General features: G+C 42.7%; 1 protein-coding gene across 3 annotated transcripts in view; it reads left to right on the forward strand.

Moving 5' to 3' along the window:
- Positions 1-25,666, forward strand: part of BICRAL (BICRA like chromatin remodeling complex associated protein) — a 102,429-nt gene extending 76,763 nt beyond the window's left edge. For all 3 annotated transcript variants that reach the window (XM_082849167.1, XM_082849168.1, XM_082849166.1), the window contains 7 exons: positions 11,959-12,064; positions 12,908-13,008; positions 14,075-14,136; positions 15,632-15,777; positions 16,873-16,967; positions 19,686-19,788; positions 21,861-25,666. In XM_082849167.1, coding sequence (XP_082705293.1) covers positions 11,959-12,064; positions 12,908-13,008; positions 14,075-14,136; positions 15,632-15,777; positions 16,873-16,967; positions 19,686-19,788; positions 21,861-22,648 — 1,401 coding nt within the window. In that variant the 3' untranslated portion in view covers positions 22,649-25,666. The remainder of the gene's footprint in view (positions 1-11,958; positions 12,065-12,907; positions 13,009-14,074; positions 14,137-15,631; positions 15,778-16,872; positions 16,968-19,685; positions 19,789-21,860) is intronic.

The raw sequence follows: 25,666 nt of genomic DNA on the forward strand, positions 1-25,666 counted from the left end.
AATAGAGACTTTCTAATTCCATTGTTTATTCTACATTAATTGTTGGCATTCTACTCTAAGGAAGAGTTTTTCTGTCTCCCCCTTTTACTTATGCCCGTATGGACACATAGATTCTTATTTTATTTAATGTGTTAAAAATTGTTACAATCATTTATTTTGATGCTCAAATTGCTTTGATGCCATTGGGCACCCCTCCATATTGGCTGCTGGTCCTTCTGACATGTTTCCATCGTGCTTTGAGCACTTCCTTTAATTTCTGGCAAAACATGATGTTCCACGTTTGTCTTTCACTTTCCCTGCCCCTGCCCTGGAATCAACCACTTGAGGGACCTTGTTCCTTCTGGTGGAGAACAATATTTAGAAGCCAAGATCTGAGCACTACATATTCATTGCTACTGAGGTTGTCTCAGCTGGGACTTATATGTATTTACACATACACAACATCTATAGCTGTCTATCTATTTATATTAAAAACCATGGGTTCATACTGATACTTTCAATTCTAATCCAGTACCACCAGGTTCATTATTCAAGTCTCCTTTTCCATATTTGCAGCTCTCTTTTCTAACAGTGAGAAAGCCTGCCCCACAATATATTTGCTTATTTGCCCAATCCTAGAAAACAAAGAAAATAGTTTTAGAATTGCTAATTCATAGCACTGTGAAAAACAAACCTACTTCAGACTCCAGTATTGGTTTACATTCTGTCTTTAACCTAAAGGTGTATAGTCAAAATACTGTGTTCAACACCTGAAAATACCACAACATTATAAATCAACTATACTCCAATAAAAATTTTTTTTAAAATACTGTATTCAAAAGTTACTAGAGTTAGTACTTTTTTTTTTCCTCCCTTGGTATGGTTATGCTATTCTTTTGAACTATACTTTTGCTTGTTTCTGTTTGTGTTTCATTTTAGAATTCTTTTCCCACTACCCTTGTTGATTTTATCTATTTAATTTCTTTTGAATGAATGAACCATTAGCATGGTCCCAAAAGTCAGGGCTATGCAGAAAGTGTGCCAGGCAGTCTCCCTCCTCCCTGGCTTTTCTCCCTGCTCCCACCCCTCCCTCCATCCTTTCCTGCCAGTTCTCATCCATCCCCTATTTTCAGCAATATCATTAGTTTCTCCTTTTTTTTTTTTTTTTTTTTTTTGCGGTACGCGGGCCTTTCACTGTTGTGGCCTCTCCCGTTGCGGAGCACAGGCTCCGGACGCGCAGGCTCAGCGGCCATGGCTCACGGGCCCAGCTGCTCCGCGGCATGTGGGATCTTCCCAGACTGGGGCACGAACCTGTGTCCCCTGCATCGGCAGGCGGACTCTCAACCACTGAGCCACCAGGGAAGCCCGAGTTTCTCCTTTATTTATCCTCTGTTTTTTTTTCACACAGATAAGCAGATACATGTATATTTTTTTATTTCCTTACATATATATTTTCTTATTTCCCCTCCTTTCTTACTCAAATATAGCATACTATAGATAGATATTCTTCTATACTTTGGGTGCAAAAAAGTGTTCTAAACCCAATATAATAATTCTCCAATAGTAGGAGGATTATTGGATATAATGAAGTATTATGTAGCCATTTTAAATGTTTCTGAAAAATAATTAAAGATTTGGGAGAAGGCTTACAAAGTCATTTTAAGTGACATTTTAAATGTGAAATATTTAAAATGCACATTTAACTGTAAAATATTTAATAAGCAATTTGTTTTCTCTTTTAGAAAAATGTTAAAAGACAATATGGTGAACTAGAAAATAGAAAACCCTCTTGCTTACAAAACAACCAGAAACTTGATTAGGAGGAAATGTACTGCTCCCTTAACAGCAGTTCTCTGGGTGGTGGAATTACAGATACTCTTGTTTTCTTCTAGTTTTAAAAACTTACCCCAGGTAGAGGAGGTGATACCTGGACAGCATTTATCAAATATTGATGCATTTTTCAAAAATAAGTAAAACATGCCATTGGTAATCACTAGAAACAGTTCAAAAATAGTTCGGAATGAAAAGTAAGCCTTCCTCTTCCAGAGGCCACCACTGTTTCTGGGTTCTTTCTCTTGCCCCAGATATGTCCTCTGCATATACAGCACAAACGTCACATATATACTTATCTCTGCAACACACCATACCTGTTTTTACTTAATTATAGAACTTGAGGATTACTTTATATCTATATATATTGATCTGCTTTATGTTTATTTTAATCAGTTATACATAATCAGCCACAGCATGGTCATTTCCTTTCTTTTTCCTTTTTTTTTTTCAATGAGGGGGAAAAAAAAAAATTTGTCTTTCTGACTCCCCAAAGTTTCAACTATCCAAAGGTAACAAGAAGCCTACACTGGCAGCTCCAAAGTAGTTTTTGTGACTTTTAATGCCAAAGAGTATTGGGAACTAGATCAGTTCCATTATGTCCTGTGTGTTCTGCTGCAGGTTTTCCAGAACAATTAAAGCATCAGGTGTTTTGGAGTAAGGAAGACACAGCCTTGGAGGCAACACAAGTTGGAAAAATAGTGCTGAGGTGTCATCTAACATTTAAACTCCTAGGACATCCAGAGACATTTGCAGTGACTCTTTTTATAATTTCTGTATAAGTTACTTTATAGAACATTGTAATGAACAAAAATACCATTATCAGGGGCCTACAGTGTTTATCTATTTGGAGAAATTTAATATGTCAAGTTTTGATACTATAAAGCATTAATATTAGAGAACAATGAGTTTTTAAATATAAACTTTATTTTTGATATAGATAATACACTTATTTGGTTCAGAATTCAAAAGGTGCAGAAAGGTATATACTACAGTGAAAAATTTCCTTCCTCCTGCTCCCCAGGCACGCAGTTGCCTGCAGGCAACCAGTGTAACCAGCTTCTTGAAGAGCGAACTTAAGTCCCCACCCCACATTTTCCATTATGAAAACTTTCAGAACCACAGAAAAGTTGGAAGAGTACCGTGAACCTATTCACCTAGATTCACCAGTTGTTTATGTTTTGCAACATTTGCTCTGTGTGTGTCTCTGTGTGTCTCTCTCTACACACACACACACACACACACACACACACACACACACACACACACACACATATACACACACTCTCTTTTCTCTGAACCTTTTGAAAGTAACTTGCAAATGGTATGACCCTTGACCCCTAAATTCTTCAGCAGGTATCTCCCAAGAACAAAGACCTTCTTCAACACAATCTCAGTATTACTATCACCCCCAAGAAATTTAACATTAACATAATAACATTATATCACATTTCTTCCAGTTGACCCAATAATGTCCTTTATGACAATGCCTCACTCTAGAAAGCAGAGAACGCTGATTTCATTTATCGTCACATCTCTTTAGGCTACAGCAGCCTGATCAGTTGTCTGGTAGGGTGGCCAGTGTGTCGTCTGATTGTTTCCTCGTGATTAGATTCTGGCTGAATGGTTGGCACATAATGTCGATTTTTCCCATTATGGGTGATTCCGATGTGAGCACTTGGTTACGGTGGCCCCCTGCCAGGTTTCTCCTCAAGGTGTTCAAAGGTATCTTGTTCCCATATAAGGAAGAAATGATCTCTAGGATGGTGCTTTGGGACCACGTGACTCTCCTGTTTCCCGGCCTCTCACCCAGTGATTTGACTCCATTGGTATATATTGCATTAGTGGTTGCAAAATGACTTTCTAGTTATATTATCCTATCTACTGTTATTGACTGGGATTTTTCCATAAAAAAGAGGTTTTTCTTCTCACATTGTGTGTGTGTTTAACACTATGAAATCATAGTTGTTTTTTTGCATTAATTTAAAAACTTTATTACAGGGAATTTTAAACACGAACAAAGACAAGTTAGTGTAATGAGCCCCCATGCTCAATCAGCTCCAGTGCTTACCAGCTCATGGCTATTCCTGTTTCATCCATACACCACTCAGTCTCCCCTCCCCAGTATTACTCTGAAGCTAAACCAGACATATAAGTTCATCTGTAATTTTTTAGTGTATATCTCCAAAAGGCCATGTATTCTCTTTAAAGTTAACATTGCAATTTATTGCTTTCATTATTCTTTTTGATGCTTATATTGTCCCAAGTTTGGTCAGTGGAGGCCTACTTAAGCTGACTTCTACACTTCTGACACATCCCCACCTCCTTTGAGCACTTTGAAGCACAAGATATTGTAGGCATGTCTTGTGATTACCTCGCCACAGACCTAGAATCAGCCGTGTCTCTAAGGAGCCCTGTGAATTTAAACCTCTTAATGCAGAGAGTCATTTCCAGGATTTAAACTTTGTTTTAAATGGATTAATATTTCAAAAGTTAGTGACAAAGAAGGCAGTTTGCAAGAGTTTAGCCTATCAAACAAAAGTAAACAAATTATTTTAAGTCCAAATCTCTTTAGATCACTAAAAGTTTTAGATTTTAAATTCCTTGAGAGCAGCACCTACTGGTGCTTTGCAGCGTTTTGCCGTGCCGTGTGAGATTTCCAAAGCGATTACCACTGAAGCTCCAGCCTGCCCTGCCCCTCCCTAATTCCTTTCCCCATCCAGCTCAGCCTGCCTACCTTACTGTGGAGGCACTGTATTTTCAGACACTCAGACTTCATCATCTAGATGTTCTTGTTTTTTCCTCTTCCTCTGTACCTTTAATAAGTTACAAATCCTACAAATTCTTCTTTGAACGTTTTATATCCATTCTTCCCAATAATAATGAAAATAATGATCATATTATTAACAACTGGTACATGCAGGGGCTATCTGTATTATTTCTAATCCTTTCTTTGGGGCTACAAGTAGCATTACTGTTCCCATTTCACAGTCAAGGAGATGGAGGTTCAGAGCATGGGCAAATTGCTGTAACGGCAGACTCCACCAGCTAGCTGTCTCTACCACACTGCTTCCCATTTCTCTCTTTTCTACATCTATACCCTGAGCTAGACTTTAAGAGGGACAGCAGTATAATGGGGAAAACAGAGTTGGAATAGGAGTCAGAGCTCACTTGCAGGTCCTCCTCTGCCAGTGACTGGTTTTGTGATCTAAGTTCCTATCTTACGTTCTGAGCCCTAGTTTCCTCTTGAAAGTGAGGAACCCTAGCAACGCAATAGAATCATCTGGGGAGCTTTGTAAAAATGTGGATGCTTGGGCCTCACCTTCATAAATTCTGATTTACATGGTCTAGGTTAAAGGCTCTAGGCAGCAGCATTTTTCCAAAGCTCCCCAAGTGATTCTGAAGTGCAAACGAGGAAGAATGGACTGCTGGGTAGATGTTTTCCAAGGCCCATTTGTACTGTAATTAGACAGCTGTAACAATTGTCGGGGTGATTAATCTGCCTTCAGACTCTCCCTAAAGTCTGGCTTCCACCACATTTATCTTCCTAAAACATTTGCTTGGGGACCTGAACCAAATCATCTGGGAACTTCCCATTGCACGGGAGAAAGTACCAACCCCCAGCCTGGCCGCTAAGGTTCTCAAGCTGAACTGCTCCAGGTTAGCCAGGCAGGACCCCTCATGGCTCCCTGAACAGGCCAGACTCATCGTGAGCCTCAAGCCTTTGCTGATGGGCATTCCCTGAATGTCCTTTCCCATCTGGCCTAGATGCTTCTCCTCCCTCAGGGCACCCAAAGCCCCTAAAAGAATGAAGCCTTTTTCGGACCCTCCACCGATCTCCCCTCTGCACTTTTTATTATACTGCCCACCAGGTACAATATTTCCTTCACTGATTCATTCATTCAACAGTGTATCAGTAGCCGCCGGGGCCAGCCCTGGGCCAAGTCCCAGGGATGCAACAGTCTTTTGCAGAGCAGGAGGCAGCAGATAAGCCGACAGCCACAAGACAGTATTCTAAGTGCTCTGGTGGAAGCAGCCCAGGGCACCAGGCTCCGAAAAGGAGCCTCTCACCAAGATGGGATGGTTTGAGCAGGTTTCCACGAAATAGTGGTTTCTGACTGAGCCCTACTATGGGAGAAGGGAGTTATCCAGCAAGAGAGGGTCTGAGTAAAGAATGTTCAGGCAGTGGAATCAGCAAGTGCAGAGCCTTGCAGAGAGAAGAGAACATGGTTCTGCAGGAGAAGGAAAACAAGTTCAAGTGAGATGTGAAGATTTAGGTGGGAAAGGTAAGCGAGCCCTAAACGCTACAGGACGCTGATGCCGGGCTCAGGAGCCAGTGTCGTAACGTAAGCATGAAATAGTGCAGACCCACTTGAGCCTAGTGGCAGAAGAAATGGAGAGAAGTGAATGGATTTGAGGCAGGTTAGATAGAACTTCTGATTGATTGGCTATAGTGGAGGAATAAGGGTGACACAGAAGTTTCTGGCAGTGACACCCAGGTTCACCGAAATAGAGAACATGGGAAGAAATCATGATTTGAAGGGAAGTTCTGAGTTCAATTTAGGTTGTTTGTCAAGGGTGAGGTACCTTTGGGACAACCAAGCTGTATGGGCAACAGCTACATGTGCTGAAGCAGAGAGTGAATTGTGAGCTGAAGTGGGATTGACCAGCATATATATCGTGATGGAAGCGGTGGGAGTGGATGAAACGGATCAGGAAGAGTGTGTCAGTAGAGGAGGAGCAGCCAGGAGAGAGCCCCAAAGCACCAACACACTTAGGGGGTGGACACAGAAAGAGGGGTCCACAGGTAAGACTCAGAGTATTCCAGAGAGGAGGCGTAAAACCCTTAGCTTTGGAAGCTAAGAAAGGAAAATGAGGCAGACGGGAGGGATGGTGTCCACAGAGTGGAGTGTTGCTGGGAAGTGGGTGGAAGTCAGGATGGGAATGTTTCTGACACATGTAGCAACAATGAGGCAGTTGTTGACCTTGGTAAGATTTGTCTCCATGGAGTGATATGTGCAGAAGCCAGCTGCAATAGATTAAGGGGAGTAGGGGAGTGTGGTGATAAGCACAGACAACTTCCAGAAAAATGACAGTAACTGACACTGCAGTAGCTCCACGGATGTGTGGAGTCAGGGTGTGGTTTTTATAAGATACGGGAAAGGCTTGAGCTCTTTTCCAAGCTCATGGGAAGGAGAGAAGGATATGAATTCCAGAACGTTGGTGGGATTCTTTTTATAAAAGCATTGGGGGATGCTTCTTCCACTGTAACAGAGAAGCGGGAAGGGATGAATGGGGTTGCAGGTGATGTCGTAGCTTTGGTGGTAGAAAGTTGAATGAATTCTCACCTGGCTTACACGTTTGAAGATAATGAAATAGGCTTCAGTGGAAAATAAGCAAGGAGCTGGCCAGGGGAAAAAGAGGATTGCTGGTCATGCGTGAGGGCCTGAGGTCGGACACCATAATATGGTACACTGTGTTTGGGTGGGCCTGGTTGTTTTCTGGATGGTAAACTTTCAGAGGGCAAAGACTGTGTGTGGTATCCTTCAGCTGCCTTCTCTGTGATTACCATGGTGCTGTGCATACAGTGAACACCCAAATGTCTTAGTCAAGGTACTTCGGGCTGCAACTCTCTAGAAACTCACCCTAACACATTTAGCAAAAAGGAGAACGTCTCGTGTAGTGGCGCTTCTTTATAAGAGTCAGAACCAGGCTCTCTGCTCTTCCCTTGGCCTCTTCAAGATAGCATGGCCTCACCTCTCTCCTTCATGGTCCTCTCTCACTCTTCCAAGTGTTTAACAGAAACTGGCAAAAACAAAACAAACAAAAAAACAAAAACAGACTGGCAAGTGCAGTGGTTTCCAAAACTTAGCAATGTATCAGAATTAACTGGAGAGCTTCTGAAATTTATAGATTCCTAAGCCCCACATTGGATTTCTGAATCGATCTTTGTGGATGGAACCCAGAAACTTTGTCTTTCAGATGCTCCCCCAGGTGATCTTGATGCAATTAGGCTATAAACCTGCATTTGAGAACCGCGGCCCTTAGGTATCCCTCCCCCTCCCCCAATTCTCAGTTCCAAGGAGAGAGAGTCTGATTGGCCCACCCGTGGTTCAGTCACCCTTGACCAGAGGAGCCAGTCGTGGGCAACATGAGGAAGTGGCCACGCAGGGCCTCTATACGGAGCTCTATACGTATAGAGCTGATGCTCTATATGGAGCCTTTGTTCAAATTAGGAAAAAGTGCCCCTCTGAGCCGAAATAGAAAAAAGCACCCCTCTGGGTAGAGAAGCTGCTCACTGACAGGCTTGGCACTTTCCATGGGAAGAAAAGGTGTTCGTTCCCTGGATTCTAGCTCTTAATGCCCTCTAGCAGGTAACAGACCTTTGTGTGTCCAACTGTGCTGGCTCCAACCCATTTCTATGGCAATGGGGCAATTCCCAGAGGAGACTGTGGGCTGGGAAGATCCCAGATGGCCTCCCTCACCCAGCAAATGCCTGTCGGTTGACGAATATCATCTTGCTAGTTTGTCGTTGGCTTCTTACAAAGTGTACCACAGAGGGGGATAGGGATATATTGAGTATTCTGATTCATTGGTGGATTTCTGTATATTCACGTGGTATCAAGATAATACAGGGTCTAAAGAGTTAAAATTGTACATTGATATGAGCAGAGTTCTTGGAGCCAAGTTCTCAACAAAATATCCTTAAATAGCTTCTCTATTTGTGAAGAAAATATATTTCAAGAGCAAGTCTTCTCTAAGAGGGACTTCCCTGGTGGCACAGTGGATAGGACTCCATGCTCCCAAAGCAGGGGGCCCAGGTTCGATCCCTGTTCAGGGAACTAGATCCCACATGCATGCCGCAACCAAGAGTTCAAATGCCGCAACTAAGGAGCCTGCCTGCCTCAACTAAGACCCGGCGCAATAAATAAATAAAATTTTTAAAAAGTCTTCTCTAAGAGTTCAGAAAAAAAAAAACCTGAATGATATATTTTCTTTCTGGAAAAGATTGTCAGTTCGGGGGCAACCTAAATTTGGGGGGAATGAGAGAAAGTTGCTGGCTCCTGGGCAGGGGCATTGGACTAGGAGGAAGTACAGACCCCTATGACTTAATGCCGCAGTGGAATTCACTCCCTTATTTTCATTTAACAATGATTTACTGTGTGCTCACTATGGTGTCAGGCCCACTTCTGGTGCTGGGGATAGAGCAGTGAACCAGACACACAAAAGCCCTGCTCTGAAATCAGGGGACTGGGAGTGACCAGTGACCAGTGAACATCTGGGAACAGAGCAGATCCCTCGGGCAGCAGAGCTTTCCAAACATACAGACCTAGTGAATGGAGGAGATTCCAGTGGGGACACCAAACCAAGTTCCCAGTGGATTACAATTCTACCACCATCCTGGCCCTACCCGCCCTGCCCAACCTGTGTTACCCTCATAGCATAAGAGGTGGGGAGATCATTCCAGTCCCAAGGGGAGGGACACAGTGAGGGGTACTGGCAGTAGCTGAAAGATGAAAATGCACTGATGCCAGTGTTCAACCCCCACATGGGTGTGGGCAAGGGGACTGTAAAACACTTACACCAAAACCTGCTCAGGACTTCCCTGGTGGCGCAGTGGTTAAGAATCCTCCTGCCAATGCAGGGGACACAGGTTCAAGCCCTGGTCCGGGAAGATCCCACGTGCCTCGGAGCAGCTAAGCGTGTGCACCACAACTACTGAGCCTGCACTCTAGAGCCCACGAGCCACAACTACTGAGCCCGCGTGCCGCAGCTACTGAAGCCCACGTGCCTAGAGCCCGTGCTTCGCAATAAGAGAAGCCACCACAATGAGAAGCCCGTGCACCGCAACAAAGAGTAGCCCCCCGCTCGCTGCAACTAGAGAAAGACCACCTTGCAGCCAAAAAAAACAAAAAACAAAAACCCTGCTCAAACAAGAGGTGTCCCTACAGTTAGTAACCTTGTTTTCAGACGCAACAGTACTTTATACCCTTAAATGATGGCAATTTTTCAAGCTTTGACATTCGATTACACTGTTCAGAGTATTTTTTTTCTCTTTATTCTTCTGTATTATGAAGAAACACATAGAAAAATACAGAAAACATAAATGTACAGTTAACAAATAATTGTAAAGCAAATACCCATGCAGGTAACCACTCAAGAAATAGATTATCGGTACCCCAGAATGTACCCCCTTCCATGTACCTTCCTAACCTAGCCCCTCTCCTGACTTTTATGGTGATTTCTTCCTTGCTGTTCTTACAGTTTTACAACTTCTGTATGCATGGGTTTTGTTTTATCTGTCTGTTCAATAGCTAGGAATCATTCAAGGTGATATCTGATAAATAAGGTGGGAGATCAGGCTGGGTAATGACATTTATTTATTTAAAAAGAAAAAAACTTGTGTGCTCTTAAGCAATTAGGATGATACTCTTCTGTTTCATGTGAACTAGGCATATTGAAAGAAATTCCAAAAATGTTGTGTCCCGGCAACACTGCTATGAGGATTTTGGTCATTTGAACATATTCATTCTGGTTCATCTATTCATCTGTTGATCTCGTTATTTCAGAGTCCCAGCTAGAATATAGCCTTGCCCTGTTAGACCACGTTTTTCCAACTTTTACCTGTTTGTTTTTTTATTCAAGGTGGCCCTTAGTTTTGTTTTTATTTATTTACTTTTTGGCTGCACCGAGCGGCTTGCGGGATCTCAGTTCCCCGACCAAGGATTGAACCCGGGCCATGGCAGTGAAAGCCCGGAATGCTAACCACTAGGTCAAGGTGGCCCTTAGTGTTCGTCCCTTGGAAATATTTGTGAGGAAGGCCTGTGCTCACTGTTCACCCCAGGCCTCCTCACAACACGGGTGTCCTTCTTGTGAAGAGCTTCCCTACAGTAGGAAAGTATGGAGTTATCTTCTAGGGCAAATGCTGTGAAGACCGGGAGATTTTCCCCCATGGTGTTCTCACTAAGAGATGCAGGTCCGACCTTCCCTGCTAATGGAAGGATGAGCAAAGTGACTGTTTCCAACTTTGTAAAGACCTCCTCCAGTCTTTCTTGGTTGATGTCAAATCCATCTCCATTTCTGTATTAGAAAAAAGGACCAAATAGATAATTCATTGTTTAGAATAATTCATTGTTTAGAACAGAAATATTAACATGAGTTTAGTTGGCCAATGGCCAGGTATTGCCAAGGTCTGTGTGAGCGGCCACATGTGAATGGTTGGTGGGAACATTTTGCTTAGGCCAAGGTCACAGGAGATGGTTAAACTAAACTCTAAATCACCTGCTGGTATACAAAATATAAAACTGAAGGAAAAACTGAAAACTTACTGCACTGTGAAGTAGTAATGACATAAAGGATTAAAATTTGGGAGTAGTTTAGAAACCCTTTATCATCTTACTTTAAATGCATTATAGAGATAACAGATTTTTTTAGAGCTAAAAGGAATTTGTTAGTCCTTAAACATCATCCAGTTCATCTTCCTTATTTATAGAAAGGAAGCACACAACAGTTTAAACATTAGATTAATTTTTCTAATAATATTTTGCTCAGACTAATATTCAGTTGAATTTACATTTCCCAATTACATGGCACCTGAGGTTATCATGACATGAACTAGAGACATCCCAGACGGCAGGGGTGAGATTTCCTTTAGATCATCCACACAGTGGACAGCGAATGTTGACAGTAGATTTGGGGTTGGTGCTTGGGCCCTGACCGGGTGCTCAGCATCCCTGCAGACCCCACATAGGAACTGATACTCAGGGTCATAATCCTTGCAGGCGTGACACTGCATTACTGAGGATAGAAACTGTTGGGGGTAGAGACTTGTTTCAGGCTCATCTTTGCATCTGAGCACCATGAACACAGGAGTTCCAGGAGTGAGAAGACAGCGGCTATCAATCAGCTCAGCTGGGATCAGTCATCCCTCCTGAATGGCGTCAAGAAAATTCAGCAGGCTTGTAGACTTTAAAGGGTACTCTTTGCAGTTCTCCCGATGTGATAGGAGAATAATGTTTTTAAACTTTTGTAAGTTAAACCGAAGGTGATGCGGGAGACTCATTAACAGACTTGGTTGGCACTTTAAGTGATCTATTAAAGCTTTTATCATGATATTAATTTTTCCATCTTGGCAATGTTTTTTCACAGGCTCAAAAAAAAAGTTTGAATCAGACTTCCCCCATTTCTGCTTCCAAGACTGCAGATGGCCTGAGACAAGCGCCCATCCCAGGCCTCTTGAGCACAGCACTGCCAGGTCAGGAGCCCCTGTTGTGAGCTCTCCTTAGTCTGTCCCCGTCCTCCCAGCACCAGGGCACACTCTTCACGCATCCCTCATCCTGCATCTCTTCCACTCAGCCTCACCTCCGCTCTGATCCTTCCTTCTTTCCGTATCCTTTCCACCCAAATAATGTACCATGTTGCATCTGTAGTATCTTATATACTAATGAGGAAAAGAAAAGCACTTCTGTTTAAATTACAACACATTAAATTATGTGAAAAAAGTGTGCTGCTTAGAAACAATGAAACCTAGTATCATATGGCACATGCGACTCTGTGACTATCCTGTATTTGTATATTTAGAATCTCCCCCCCACACTCCCCCACCCCAGCCAAAAACAAAAAATATGGTGGGCCGTGTCTTCCATTTCTTCTAAAGCTTTGAACACCCGCACTGCTCAATAAGTACTAGAAAAGATGACGGCATGAACACTCCTAGCCAGTCCTCTATTTGGGCCTCCCTTTCTTAAGTTGTGAGTATTCGGGGGTTCTGTAATACTGACAGATCACTGCTTTGAGGCCTATTCCTTAGACCTTAGGTAATTTGAAACTGTAGCATTGACAGCTTTTATTTATTACCATTTATTTATGTGTTTATTTCTATTTATTACCTAAATAAGCTTTAATAATCCTTACCTCTGTCTTTAGAGCTTTGGTAGATAAGTGTACTTCCTGCTCTCCTTCCTCACAGCCAGCACCCATGATAAACAAATCCCTTTCAGAATGTTCAGTAATCTGTGTACATTGGACTCTAGGGGTTACACAATGGGCCTGATTTACTGTTTCTGTTGAACGTCGTCTCATGTGTTCATTCTAATAGGACAGGATTCTGGAAGCAAAGCTATACCGGTGTCCTTAGGAACCACACAACCACAGCAGGAAAAAGTCGTTGGATCATCTCCTGGCCAGCCAGTTGTGCAGGTAGAAAACAGTTTGCACAGCTTCTTCTCAATGTTCAGCACGATTGACAGAAAATGTGGTCGCATCGCCTTCTGTTTGCTAGTGGCTGTCTGGCATCATCTGCACAGTCAGCCTTGTCACCCTGTGTGCCCACAAAAGTGCTCACTGAAGACCTTCCCCGAGAGCCATGCCTTTTAATGTTAATGTTTATAGGATGAATGTGTCTGTTCTATTTCTCACATGTTTACAGTTCTTTCATTTCCTCATGAATTAATAGTATACCAGCAGCCAACACATCATAGGCACTCAAAAAATGTAGTTTACTGTTGAATGATAATGATTGTTATCCTATCAAAAGTGAATCTGTTCCTCTTAGTTATACTAGAGATTTTTTTTTTTCCTGCAGGAGTGTATGAAGTAGTCAGTCCCTATGGTCTTTTAACCCATACTTGTCTGAAAAAGAAGAAAAAAAAATTTTGTTTTCAGTTTTCTAAGGCCTTAGTCTCTTCTCCATCAAACTTATAATAGCTTAATGAAATCTGTGGTAGTCTGGGCCTGCCTGGAATACTCAGTGAAGGATCTGGTTCAGTTCTCAGGTTCTGATGTAAGGCGTATTTGTTCCTTACCGTGATCCAAGAAATGCCCTCTGCTAGGTCACACACCTGGACTGTATGTGACAGGAGCTCAGACGTGTTTGCTCCCTTATTTACCACTGAGAGGATGAATTAAGGACCGTCTACTGAATTTTCAGATGTTGATGGAGTTGTTACTTAAAATATATTTCTTCAAAAATATAATGAAGCTTTGTAGAGGGAGTTGGGAATTCAGGCTTTAGGGTACAGCTAAGTCCTTCCAAGGAGCTGATAGTACAGCTTTCTGTAATCTTGACACAGTGCAACTTCGCTACATGGGTCTGTGGGTTTCTTTGTTTCATTTTTCAACACTGGCAAATTATAGCAAATGCTACATGCTTAGAGTCTGCTCTTGATAAGGATTTGAAAATATTGGAAACATAGTGACCTTTATGTATAACTGTGTTTTGCTTATTCTACAAAAGGGAATAATAAGAGGTGTGTTTTGTCTTTAGGTGGACAGTCATTCGGGAGGACAAAAGAGGCCTGCTGCAAAACAGCTAACTAAAGGAGCTTTGTGAGTTACCTTCGGAAATGACCCATTTTGAACATTTTTCTAGGTTCCTAACCTTCAACAAATATACAAAACAGTCAGGTTATGATACTACATATTTTTTAAAGTATACTTTGGAAATCTTTCCCTATAGTTTATTTCTGTTAGGAGATATCTATATCTATATCTATATATCTCTCAAATGTAGTTTGAGCCTACTGTTCACCCTTTTGTTCTTAAGGAGAATAGTTCTTTGTCTTTTTAGCAACCACATACCCTTTGATTGGCCTGAGGGTCTCTGAGGAGAAGCAAGGTTTAATAAAGTCCTATGTCCAACCAAGCCACGCAGTTGGTCCTCACACTGCTGAAGTGAACTGCCTTTCTTTCAGTCCTTCTAGTGAGTTCCTTCTTGCCACAGGATCAGCTGACAAGACTGTTGCCTTGTGGGATCTGAGAAATCCGAAACTTAAGTTGCATTCCTTTGAATCACATAAGGATGAAATATTCCAGGTTCAGTGGTTGCCTCACAATGAGACCATTTTGGCTTGCAGTTATACTGATCACAGGCTGAATGTCTGGGATTTAAGTAAAATTGGAGAGGAACAATCCCTGGACGATGCAGAAGATGGGCCAGCAGAGTTGTTGTTTATTCATGGTGGTCACACTGCCAAGCTATCTGATTTCTCCTGAAATCCCAATGAACCTTGGAAGATTTTTGCTGTATCAGAAGACAATATCATGCAAGCTTGTCCAATGGCAGAGAACATGAAGACCCTGAAGGGAGCGTGGATCCAGAAGGACAGGGATCCTAGGGGATGTCTGCACTTCTTGTGATTTTAGACTCCCCTTTTCTTCCTCTCAACGCTGAGATTGATTTAACACTGGTTTTGAGACACAGACTTTGTTTGGCTATTCGTCTATAATAAGTTCTATCAATGATGTTTATTAGTCCAAAAAATAAAAAAAATAAACTTCTATGTTCAGAACAGAAATATTACCATAAGCTTAGCTGGCCAATGGTCAGGCATTGTCAAGGTCTGTGTGAGCGCCCACACTTGAATGGCTGGGGGAACACCATGCTTTTGAGGCCAGGGTCATAGTTTGAGTCCCCTGTGTTGATGGTTAGACTAAACTCTAAACCCACCATGATGTAGGAAGTATAAAACTGAGGGGAGGGCTTCCCTGGTGGCGCAGCGGTTGAGAGTCCTCCTGCCGATGCAGGGGACACGGGTTCGTACCCCGGTCCGGGAAGATCCCACATGCCGCGGAGCAGCTGGGCCCGTGAGCCATGGCCACTGAGCCTGCACGTCCGGAGCCTGTGCTCCGCAACGGGAGAGGCCACAACAGTGAGAGGCCCACGTACCGCAGAAAAAAACGAAAAAACTGAGGGGAAAAAAGACCTGCTATACTATGGATAATAACATTCCTGTGTCTCTCATTGTCTTTGCATGCAAATAACCATCGTGATTAGATTTCTTCACATGACTCAACACTGCCATTGGTAATTTCTCTTTAACAGCATTCTCCAGCAGTTACAGAGGGACCAAACCCACACGGTGACACCTGATAAAAGTCAGTTCCGATCACTCAGTGACGCAGTGCAAAGGCTGCTCTCCTACCATGTGTGCCAGGGCTCCATGCCCACGGAGGAAGACCTGAAGAAAGGTAAGCAGGCTGGACCCCCAGAGTGCCACCTTGACACCAGACACCCTCCTAGGGACGCCCTCCTGGGGACTCACCCCACAGGAGAACCAGAGCCTCGTCACCCCCAGATGGTAGCCAGGTTACTGTTTTTCATTGCAGACCTACCTTCTTCCCAATTTACTTGATTTCCCAGTCCACGTTGAGGGTTGTGACTTATTTTTCTCAGCATTCTTTGGAGGGATACCCAAATGTCCGAATATTTTATGGACGCATTTGAGGGCAGTGAATCCAGAGCACTGTGTGGACGCTGGCTGCAGACAGGACGGCCCTGGACGAGGTGCTGTGCACGGTGATTCAAGCACAGTCCTTGCGTTTAGATAGAATGCGTACATACCCTGAGCTGCTACTGTCACTTTTATGAATTAGATAGATCCTGTAGCTCCCAAAAGGCATTCTTTGAGGTTCCAAAGTGAATCCAGAGCAGGGTCTCTGAGGGGAGTGCAGCAGTCAATCCACTGTGAGCTTCCCTGGGAGGACCAGGGAAGAGCGTCCACATCCAACATTAAACAGGGATGTGGAGGTTCTGTGAAGAGTGAAGTGGAAAACGTGAGACCTTTGGAGACAGACAGACAAAGGACAGAGCCACAGGACCATGACCTGCGAGATGCCATGGACGAGTTGGTGTCATTACGTGAAACTGGTCTGCCCAGGCCCGGACAGTAGGACTTCATTGTCTCAGCGGTTTCAGTTTTTCATGCTGTTGGAAGGAAGTGGAGGCTTAGGTCACCTACTAGTAGATCATTCTCTGTTCATTGATATTTGCTGCTGGTCTGTGTTAACGTGGTTTTCTTTTATAAATGATCTTAATTAAAGGCATTATGTTTTTAGTTTCCTAATTAGAGTGAAAATAAGCTAGTATTAAAATGAGTTTCTGTGATCACATTCCAGTGAATAGTGAGGGACAGGAGTGCAGAAGGATGATGTTTAACCAAGGGAGAACTAAACTAAGAAGAGAAAATGGAGGAATAATTCATTTCAGTCCTAAGGAAAAAAGGACCTAGTGAGTGATTTGCACTCTCTTACTTTTTTTTTCTCTCTCTCTCTCTCTTTTTAAAGTTGACAATGAATTTGAAACAGTTGCCACTCAGCTCCTAAAAAGGACCCAAGCTATGCTTAACAAGTACAGATGCCTGCTCCTGGAAGATGCCATGGTAAAGTTCCACTACCAAGCATGTTTGTTTCTTAAACTCCACAGGTCACAGCTACTAATTCAGAGAGAAAAACTTCAAGAAATTACATTTTCCCAACATAGTTTAAAAGGCACAGATACTTAAAGTTGTAGAAAAACTTACCTTTGATGAATCTTCTACTAACAGCAGCTATATCTGCTATGCTTTCCACGGTTGATCGCACTGAGTCAGTGCTATTGTTTTCCTGGTTCCAAATGAGGAACTAGGGCTTTGGTTACGTAATTTGCCCAACATCATACAGCCAGTAAGTTTGCAGTGTAATTAGCAGAGCTAGAATACAGACCAGGACCACCTGACCCCCATCCGCACTCCGATGCTGTCCACTGCCTCTCACCAACCAGAAGACGTGGGAGAGGACCAGCAACACTTCTGCTGAATATTGTTCAGAATAATATCTGAAAAGACGAGGTGGTGACAGGTGTTAAAATTAGTTTTGTCTTGGGAATTCCCTGGCTGTCCAGTGGTTAGGACTCTGTGCTCTCACTGACGAGGACTCGGGTTTTCACCCCGGTCTGGGAACTAAGACCCTGCAAGCCACGTGGTGCAGCCAAAAAAAAAAAAAAAGTTAGTTTTGTCTTGTTTTCAATTGAGAGATCACTAGCATGTCATAAAAATCATGCTTAACAGGGAGATCAGCTTGATGCTTTGTGACCACCTAGAGGGGTGGGACAGGGAGGGTGGGAGGGAGGCTCAAGAGGGAGGGGTTATGGGGATATATGTATACATATAGCTGATTCACTTCGTAGTACAGCAGAAACTAACACAACAAGCAATTATACTCCAATAAATGTAAAATAAAAAAATAAATAAATATGAATCTTTTGTCATATATTACAATAATAATTTCCCCCCAAAAAAATCACGCTTAATTTTAAAACGTACAACCTGATGGATTTTAGTATATTCACAAGGCTGTGCAAGCATCACCACTCGTTAATTCCAGAGCATTTTCAGCACCCCAAATAGACACGAAAATTAGTTGTTGTTTTTGCCTTTGGCCGCACCGCATGGCTTGCAGGGTCTTAGTTCCCCGACCAGGGATTGAACCCCAGCCCACAGCAGTGAAAGTGCTGAGTCCTAACCACTGGACCGCTGAGGAACTCCCCTAAAATTAATTTTAAAACACCAGATAATTAGAGAAAGGAGTAAGGTATCTCAGAAAATGATGGAAAGACCAAACCTATCTGAGATTTTAGAAGCAGTTCTAAAATCATACAGACTTTAATAAATTGGTCTCTTACCAGTGGCTTTTAATTTGAGATCAGCTTTGAAAATGTACCTTGAGAGATTAGCTGAACTACATTATACACGTATGCAATATAGTATAAATATGTATGTGTGTGTGTTTGTGTTTAACTAAAGCGTATATATTTACAGGCATACCTCAGAAACATTGGGGTTCAGTTCTAGACCACTCAATAAAGTGAATATCGCAATAAATCAATTCACATGAACTTTTTCGTTTTCTGGTGCAAATAAAAGTTATGTTTACAGTATACTGCAGTCTATTAAGTGTGCAGTAGCGTTGTGTCTAAAACAACAATGTGCATAGCTTAATTTTAAAATACTTTATTGCTAAAAAACGCTAACCATCATCTGGGCCTCCAGTGAGTTGTAGTCTTTTTGCTGGTGGAGGGTTTGAAATATTGGGAGAATTACCAAAACGTGACACAGAGACATGAAGTGAGCAAATGTTGTTGGAAAAGTGGTGCCAATAGACTTTCTCGATGCAGGGTTGCTACAGCCTTCAATGTGTAAAATAAAATGCAATACCTGCAAAGCGCAATGAAATGAGATATGCCTATACTTATGTATATTAAAACTGTGCCACCAAAGTCTGAAATAGTTGTTTTTATATTGACAGTCATTTCTGAAACTAAACTCTGTGATATCAAAAAGACTAACTCTATCATTTGTGAGAAAAGGACCATTTGGACAGACTTGGACAAATGGACTAATTACTTGGACAAATTATATCTGCCATGAATTTTTATGTTAAATAAGACCCAGAAATATAATTTAAGATTTGATTCTGTACAGCAAAAAATAATTCTAAGGAAAGCCTTAATACAAAACATAATTATAGGGAATTCCCTGGAGGTCCAATGGTTAGGACTCTTGTGCTTTCACTGCTGAGGACACGGGCTCAGCCACTGGTTGGGGAACTAAGATCCCACAAGCCATGCAGCATGGCCAAAACACAACACAATTATAGCATAGCAGAATATAAAGTAAAAGGTTATCCTAATGAAAAGATTTCCCACATATTAAGCAGAGGAGGAAATAAGAAAAGTACAGAAGAGTGTGTATAGTTGCTGCCATTTGTGTGCACAAATAAAGAACGAAGAACGTAAATTTGTGTGTGTGCATAAACCATCTCTGGAAGAGTTTATTAAACTGCTTGGCACGAGGGTTCCTGCAGGGAGGGCCCTGGGTGGGTGAGGAAGGCAGTGCACAGGGGAGGCGAAGAAGGAAGGCTGACTTTCCACATCCCCTTTAGTACCTTCTGAAGTTTGTACCAATGCGGTAAATTACCTTTCCCCAAAAAACACGATGCAAAAAAGTATGTCAAGGATAAACATATTCTCCTTTCTGATTGCTTCCTTTGTCCCCAAAACACAGCGAGCTGTTTGCACTTGTTAAAGGGCATCTGAAATGACTAGGCTCTCTCATTTTCAGCGGATCAATCCCTCCGCTGAGATGGTGATGATCGACAGAATGTTCAACCAAGAGGAAAGAGCTTCTCTGTCCCGGGACAAGCGTCTGGCACTTGTAGACCCCGGTAAGAAACGCCAGAGTAAAAGCAGAGGAGAGCTACCGCCAGGGTTCAGGGACTATGGCTTTGCGGAGACTGTCTGAAGTGACCTTGGAGTTTGAAACCTGAAGGTAGATCCTGAATTCTGGGGAGAAAAAAATCCAGAGTTGAGAGCAGGATATGAATACTCTGAAAAGGTTGCTCTGCAAAATCCAAACTGGAATTTTACATTCAGTTAAGTGATTCTTCTTCCCCATTGTAAACTCAAACTTATCTATCTTTCCCTAGTTTTTGAGAACTAAAGTAAGTCAGAAGCCTTCCCAGAAGCAACTAAACCTCAGCAAATGATTGAGTTTTCTCACTATGTGCAATGCATTGTTGGGGGGGAATCAGTGAAACATGGTCCCTGCCCACAGGCTCTAGTAGATTGTAGCGCTCCTTGTTGGTACTCTTCCCGCACCCCATCAGCTTCCTGCCATTTGCATCTGTGCTAGATTCAACCCACATTCTGCCTTTTAAAAATGAATTCTCTGTCCTTCTTTCTAGCGTCTAAACTTTCTTAAATCGAATAACATAACAATTTGTGGAACATCAATTTTTACCCAGACTTCTACCATCCTAGAAAAGGAATGTTTTTATTTCTCCAAGTTTTCTTCCAGTTATGGTTCCCATTTGCATACATCACTTATAATATAATTATAATCATATGTCATGTGCTAGATGTGATTTTGTTATTCTAATTTTCTTCCATTTAACACGTCTGAAGTTTTTATCCTGTTGCTATAGTCTTCAAAATAATATTTAATAAATTTTTAATATACTAATTTGATAATTTGGCTAATCCATTCCCCTCCTATTGGAATATTATTTTCCTCTGGCTTTACTTCTATTTTTCTAACATCTTTTCTGATACTTAAATATTAAGGTTCAGCCTTGTGTTTGATGTGGCTTAAGAAATTTTCAAAGAGAATACATGATCCTTATACTCAGTGTAAAGGGAGAGTCCTAAAGAATTGCTGTATACCTGGGAGAATCCTCAAATCTTTCCAAAAAACAAGAGAATAATGTGAGATATATTTCTGCCCCTCTTTCTTAGAACCTGAAATCCCCTATTGCCACTGGGTGAATTGGGCTTTGGGGATAAACCCTCCTCCTCTTTTGTCACAGCCCCTCAGTCCTGGTGTCACGCGGGCAGGGGCATGCTCCGTCCTCCTCTGTATTGTACCTGCACAGTGTTTGTTGGGTGGAATCGCCTTTTTTGATTTCAAGGCTGTATCCCCTAGATCTCATATTTTGGGATTTAGTGAACAAATCCACGTTTGTGGCTTTATAGGTATCATCAAAGCTCTATTTCACTTTCATTACTTCCAGAGTGAACACTTTCTTTGCCCTTGCATAACAGCAACCTGCTTCCCTTCCTCCGTACCCCCCACCCCCTAAATCCTCACTAACACTTCTCTCGCCATCCTTGGCTCTTCAAGCCTGGCACAGGTCAGCACTCACCCTCAGACCCGGTTCCTCCATACCCCACCGTCCTTCCAAGCAGATGCCATTTAAGGTGCATGTTGATCGTTCGTTTTGTGTTCCTGGCAAAGTGCCACCAGTTATGCCAGGTCCCCTGCCACGCGTTTAGAGGGACTGAAGTGCGATCACCCACAGACAAGTAGTTGTATCCTCCCCGGCCCCCCGCCAGAGCCTCTGTTCAGGGCCTTCTGCTCCAAGGAAGAAACGAGGCTGATACTAACATCTGATTGCTGTTTGCAGACTGTTTCAAAGCAGTCGTTAATAAAAAACTGATCCAAAACTACAGTGAGAGACCAAGACAAAGTGGAGCTTTTTGCCCATTGGGTTTTCCCATTTGTCATCCAGCAGCTCCTTTTTCAAAGAGGTTTAAGGTCCTCTGGAAGCTGCAGCCCCGCAGCCTCAGTTCCTTTTCAAGGACGGCCCTCAAGTACTGTGCTTCTGCACATTCCTGGCCATGAACAGCTGACTCGGTGTGGTGGGGTAGGGTGGGCTGGGTTTGCACCTGACCCACTGAGGGGCCACTGTCTAGTCCTGTCTCATTCTTTCATTAATGTTCTTTTTGTTCCCATTTCCAGAGGGCTTTCAGGCTGATTTCTGTTGTTCCTTCAAACTTGATAAAGCTGCTCATGAGACGCAGTTTGGCAGGAGTGACCAGCACGGCAGTAAAACAGCCAGTTCTGTGCATCTGACGGCCAAGGCCCAGAGCAGAGACAGAGCCAAAGCAGGCGCGGCAGAACCCACGAATCATGACCAGTTTCATCTAGTGCCTAATCACATCGTGGTCTCCGCAGAAGGAAACATTGCTAAAAAAACCGAATGCCTCGGCAGAGCACTGAAATTTGACAAAATGGGCTCAGTTCAGTACCGGAGTGCGTCCGAAGAGAAAACCAGCCGGAAAGACTCCGTGAAAGGCAGTGAGTGCTCTCCCGGCCCTGAAGGGCACCGGAAGAACTCGTCCAGACCAGATCACGGTCCTGAGAGCAAACTCTCAAGCCTCCTAGTAGATTCGCACCTGGAGATGACGTGTAATAGCTCCTTCCAGGACAAGACTCTGCGGAATTCTCCAAAGAATGAAGTTTTACACACAGACATCATGAAAGGGTCAGCCGAGCCCCAGCCTGATCTCCAGCTCACTAAGAGTTTAGAAACAACGTTTAAGAACATCTTGGAACTCAAAAAGGCGGGGCGGCAGCCCCAGAGTGACCCCACGGTTAGCGGCTCTGTTGAGTTAGATTTCCCCAACTTTTCTCCAATGGCTTCGCAGGAAAACTGCCTGGAAAAGTTCATCCCGGACCACAGTGAAGGCATTGTAGAAACTGACTCCATTTTAGAAGCAGCTGTAAATAGTATCCTAGAGTGTTAATAGCCGCAGTCCTCCCCCACCTGCCCCTGAGACCCTGCCCCGGACAAGTTACATTCTTTCCTGGCAAAAGCAATGGAAATGGTCTCCTGTCTCCAGCCTGCTTGATCTTTCATCACAGCTTATTCTTTCTAATCTCAATGCCATTCTTTGTTTAAGAGCAATACTCGTCGTGGTTACAGGGAGATCCTTCAGTAAAACTGATCCTTGTTAGAAAGCAGTCTGATGGGCCCTACACATTTCAAGTGTTTTGGAAGTGCTTATAGTCATTTTTTTGTTTGTTTTTGTTTATCTGTTTTATTTTTTTTAAACACTGTAACTCAATGAGATCACAGTACACTAGGCCCTGGGTAAAATTCTGACAATCATAAGTCATTTGAAAAGAACAGACTTATTAAAGAAAATCAAACAGGACTGATAGAAGATACTTTCTAAAGAAATCCCACTGCATCTCCAAATTTTGGCTTTGGGGGGGGTCTTGGGGTGTCATGGGCCGGGAGACCACATGGCTCTCCCCTTGGCCACCTCCGAGCAGTTAGTCCTGGCTGCTCTGCCAGGACCCACGGCCCTGGCGTGAGCACCTGTAGCGCACAAGCAGGGCTTCCTGTTCATCGTTCAAGTGCTTTTCTGATGCTCCCGGAGCAAAACCTCACCTCTTCAGCATATCCGCGTTGAGTTTCATCTAGGGAATACTTTGTTTTGAGTTGCGACAGCACGACTTGAGATAATCTCACCAGGCGAAATAAAAGAAAATGGAAACCAGTTAAGTGGCACAGTGTACAGGGGAGGCCGGGATAGAGCCATGAGGATTATAATATGTATATATGTAAAAGCATATATATGTTAACTATTGAGAAAAAACAAGGGTTTTGCGTTCTATAATTGGATCTAGGCAGCATACAATGTATGTTTTTGTTGGTTGCTGGGTTTTGTTGCATTTAACCTCTCGTTGCACCCCTCCCACAACAAATAGGCAAGCGTCAAAAGTATTTTCATTTGAAAACTATGTTGTAATTTTTCAGTTTAAACGTTAAGGGGACTTTGGCCTTGTTTCTGCTTCTTGTTGTCTGAGAACAGTAGTCACCCCTGGCAGCAATCATTACCAAAACACAGACAAACCAAAGGTAACCAGCCAGCCCACCACTGAGAGGAAAGATCTGAGACCCGGGATTCCCACTTGAGAGCCAAAGGACATTCCCTGCCATAGTTTGTGTTTGGCCCACGTTCGTGTTCGTGAACGTGATTTATTGCTTTATTTATTTATATTTCTTTTCAGGGAGCTTTCCCCAGTTTCCTTTCTTGTATACCTGCCCCAGGTCATCCCGCTTCTGTTGACACTTTCATTCTCAATGTCATTGTAACCATCAGTATCTCCTAGCATTGGGAAAGCTACATATGGTATTTTGTATGTACCCTCTTACATACATGTGTGCGTGCGTGTGTCTGGGCTGTTCAGATCCAGAGGTCATTTTGGCGACAGTGTGTACACGCTCACCCTCCCTGTTATGTGCACGGGCTCTCATTTATTCTGTCCATCTCTCTGGCTTTAGAGGCGCAACCCATGTTGCGCCACTCTAACATGTTGCCAAGATCCGCTTCTGGCCATCCCCAGAATGGGGATGACCCCCCTGTCGTCATGTTGGGCATTTCTCTTCCAGGTTGGCCTGCAATGGAAAGGAAGGCTTCTGATTACTAGAAAACACAGTAACAGAAGACCTAGACTCTCCCTGCTCCTTAGTCCCCCAAACAAAGAAACCCTGTGAGACAGCCAGTCTTCACAAAAGCAAAATACCTTCTCCCCACTCCCACCCCTGAGCCAATAGAAATTGGAAAATCTGGGCCATTTTACGGTGACCATGTTTTCCTTATTTGTGCCAATGTCCAAGTTGCAGATTTCCCCTTCTTCCTGTATTGTAACATATTAGAAAGATAAGTTGGTATTGCCAGTTGGAACTTTCTGTTTGGGTAGCCCTGGGGTAACACCCTGCCCTGAACCCCATGATTTCATAGGCTCTTCTCTTAGGGCTCATGCTCCCCTAATTCCTAGCAAGACTTAAAGATGGTCCCTCCTGATCAAATTCTTCTCATTGTGGAAATTTATACTTAGAAGCCTTCACGGAGGCTACTAATGAGTTACACTAATTACTGAATCAGTGGAATGCTTAAGAGACAAGCTCCATGTACGTTTGTCACCTCTCTTTCTTCCCTACCCTGCCCTGCTACCCCAGTCCCAACTTTTCGATATACCATCTTAAAGGGTTTTTTAAGCCTTGACACTTGTCTAGAAAACGGAGAGCCTAATTTACCAAAATGAAACTTGTAAATTTTTGTGTCCTTGTATGTAAGTTTACTTTTTATGGAGGAAAGATTCTAGATAATGACAAATGACGATTATGAAATGTATTTTACTCCTGTGATTAGGTCATAACTCGCATGTCGAGGCCCCTCTGGTGGAGGGTGAGAGCTCAGCCTCGGATGGCCAACATTCAGTTGTTCAGATTCATTAGTCAAAGTTAAGTTTTAGAGCTACTCATACTCAGTAACAAAAATCATTTTCTTTTCTTTTTTTTTTTTTTTCCTGTTGTGGAAAAGTGTGAATTTATTATTAAGCATTTGATTTTCTGTGTCCTTAAGTACTGCCTAAAGATAAAGCAAATTTTAAACTGGCAATTACGAAAAAGAACTATTTTAGCGCTGAAGAATTTAGCAGACTTTGTTAGATTAGGGAGGCCTTACAGACTGACTTGACTTAAAGAGGACGCGTCACTCACTGTCAGTGTGGTGTGGGCTTTATTTGCTTAAATACCTTCATTTGTATAGTATGTCTCACTTGAAATTGCTTTGTATACATTTTGTAAAAATATTTATAAAATGTTTTGTAAAAAAAAAGTATAACAAATTGCAGTTTATTTTGTTATGTTGGATAAATACTGTTAAAAGAAACCAGTCAGTAACTATATTGTTAATCCATGGTTAGGAAATGTTTAGTTGGAGATTACAAAATGAAACAACCATTGCAAT

The sequence above is a fragment of the Leucopleurus acutus genome (assembly GCF_964270905.1).
Source record: "Leucopleurus acutus genome assembly, chromosome: 10".
Classification (NCBI taxonomy): Eukaryota; Metazoa; Chordata; class Mammalia; order Artiodactyla; family Delphinidae; genus Leucopleurus; species Leucopleurus acutus.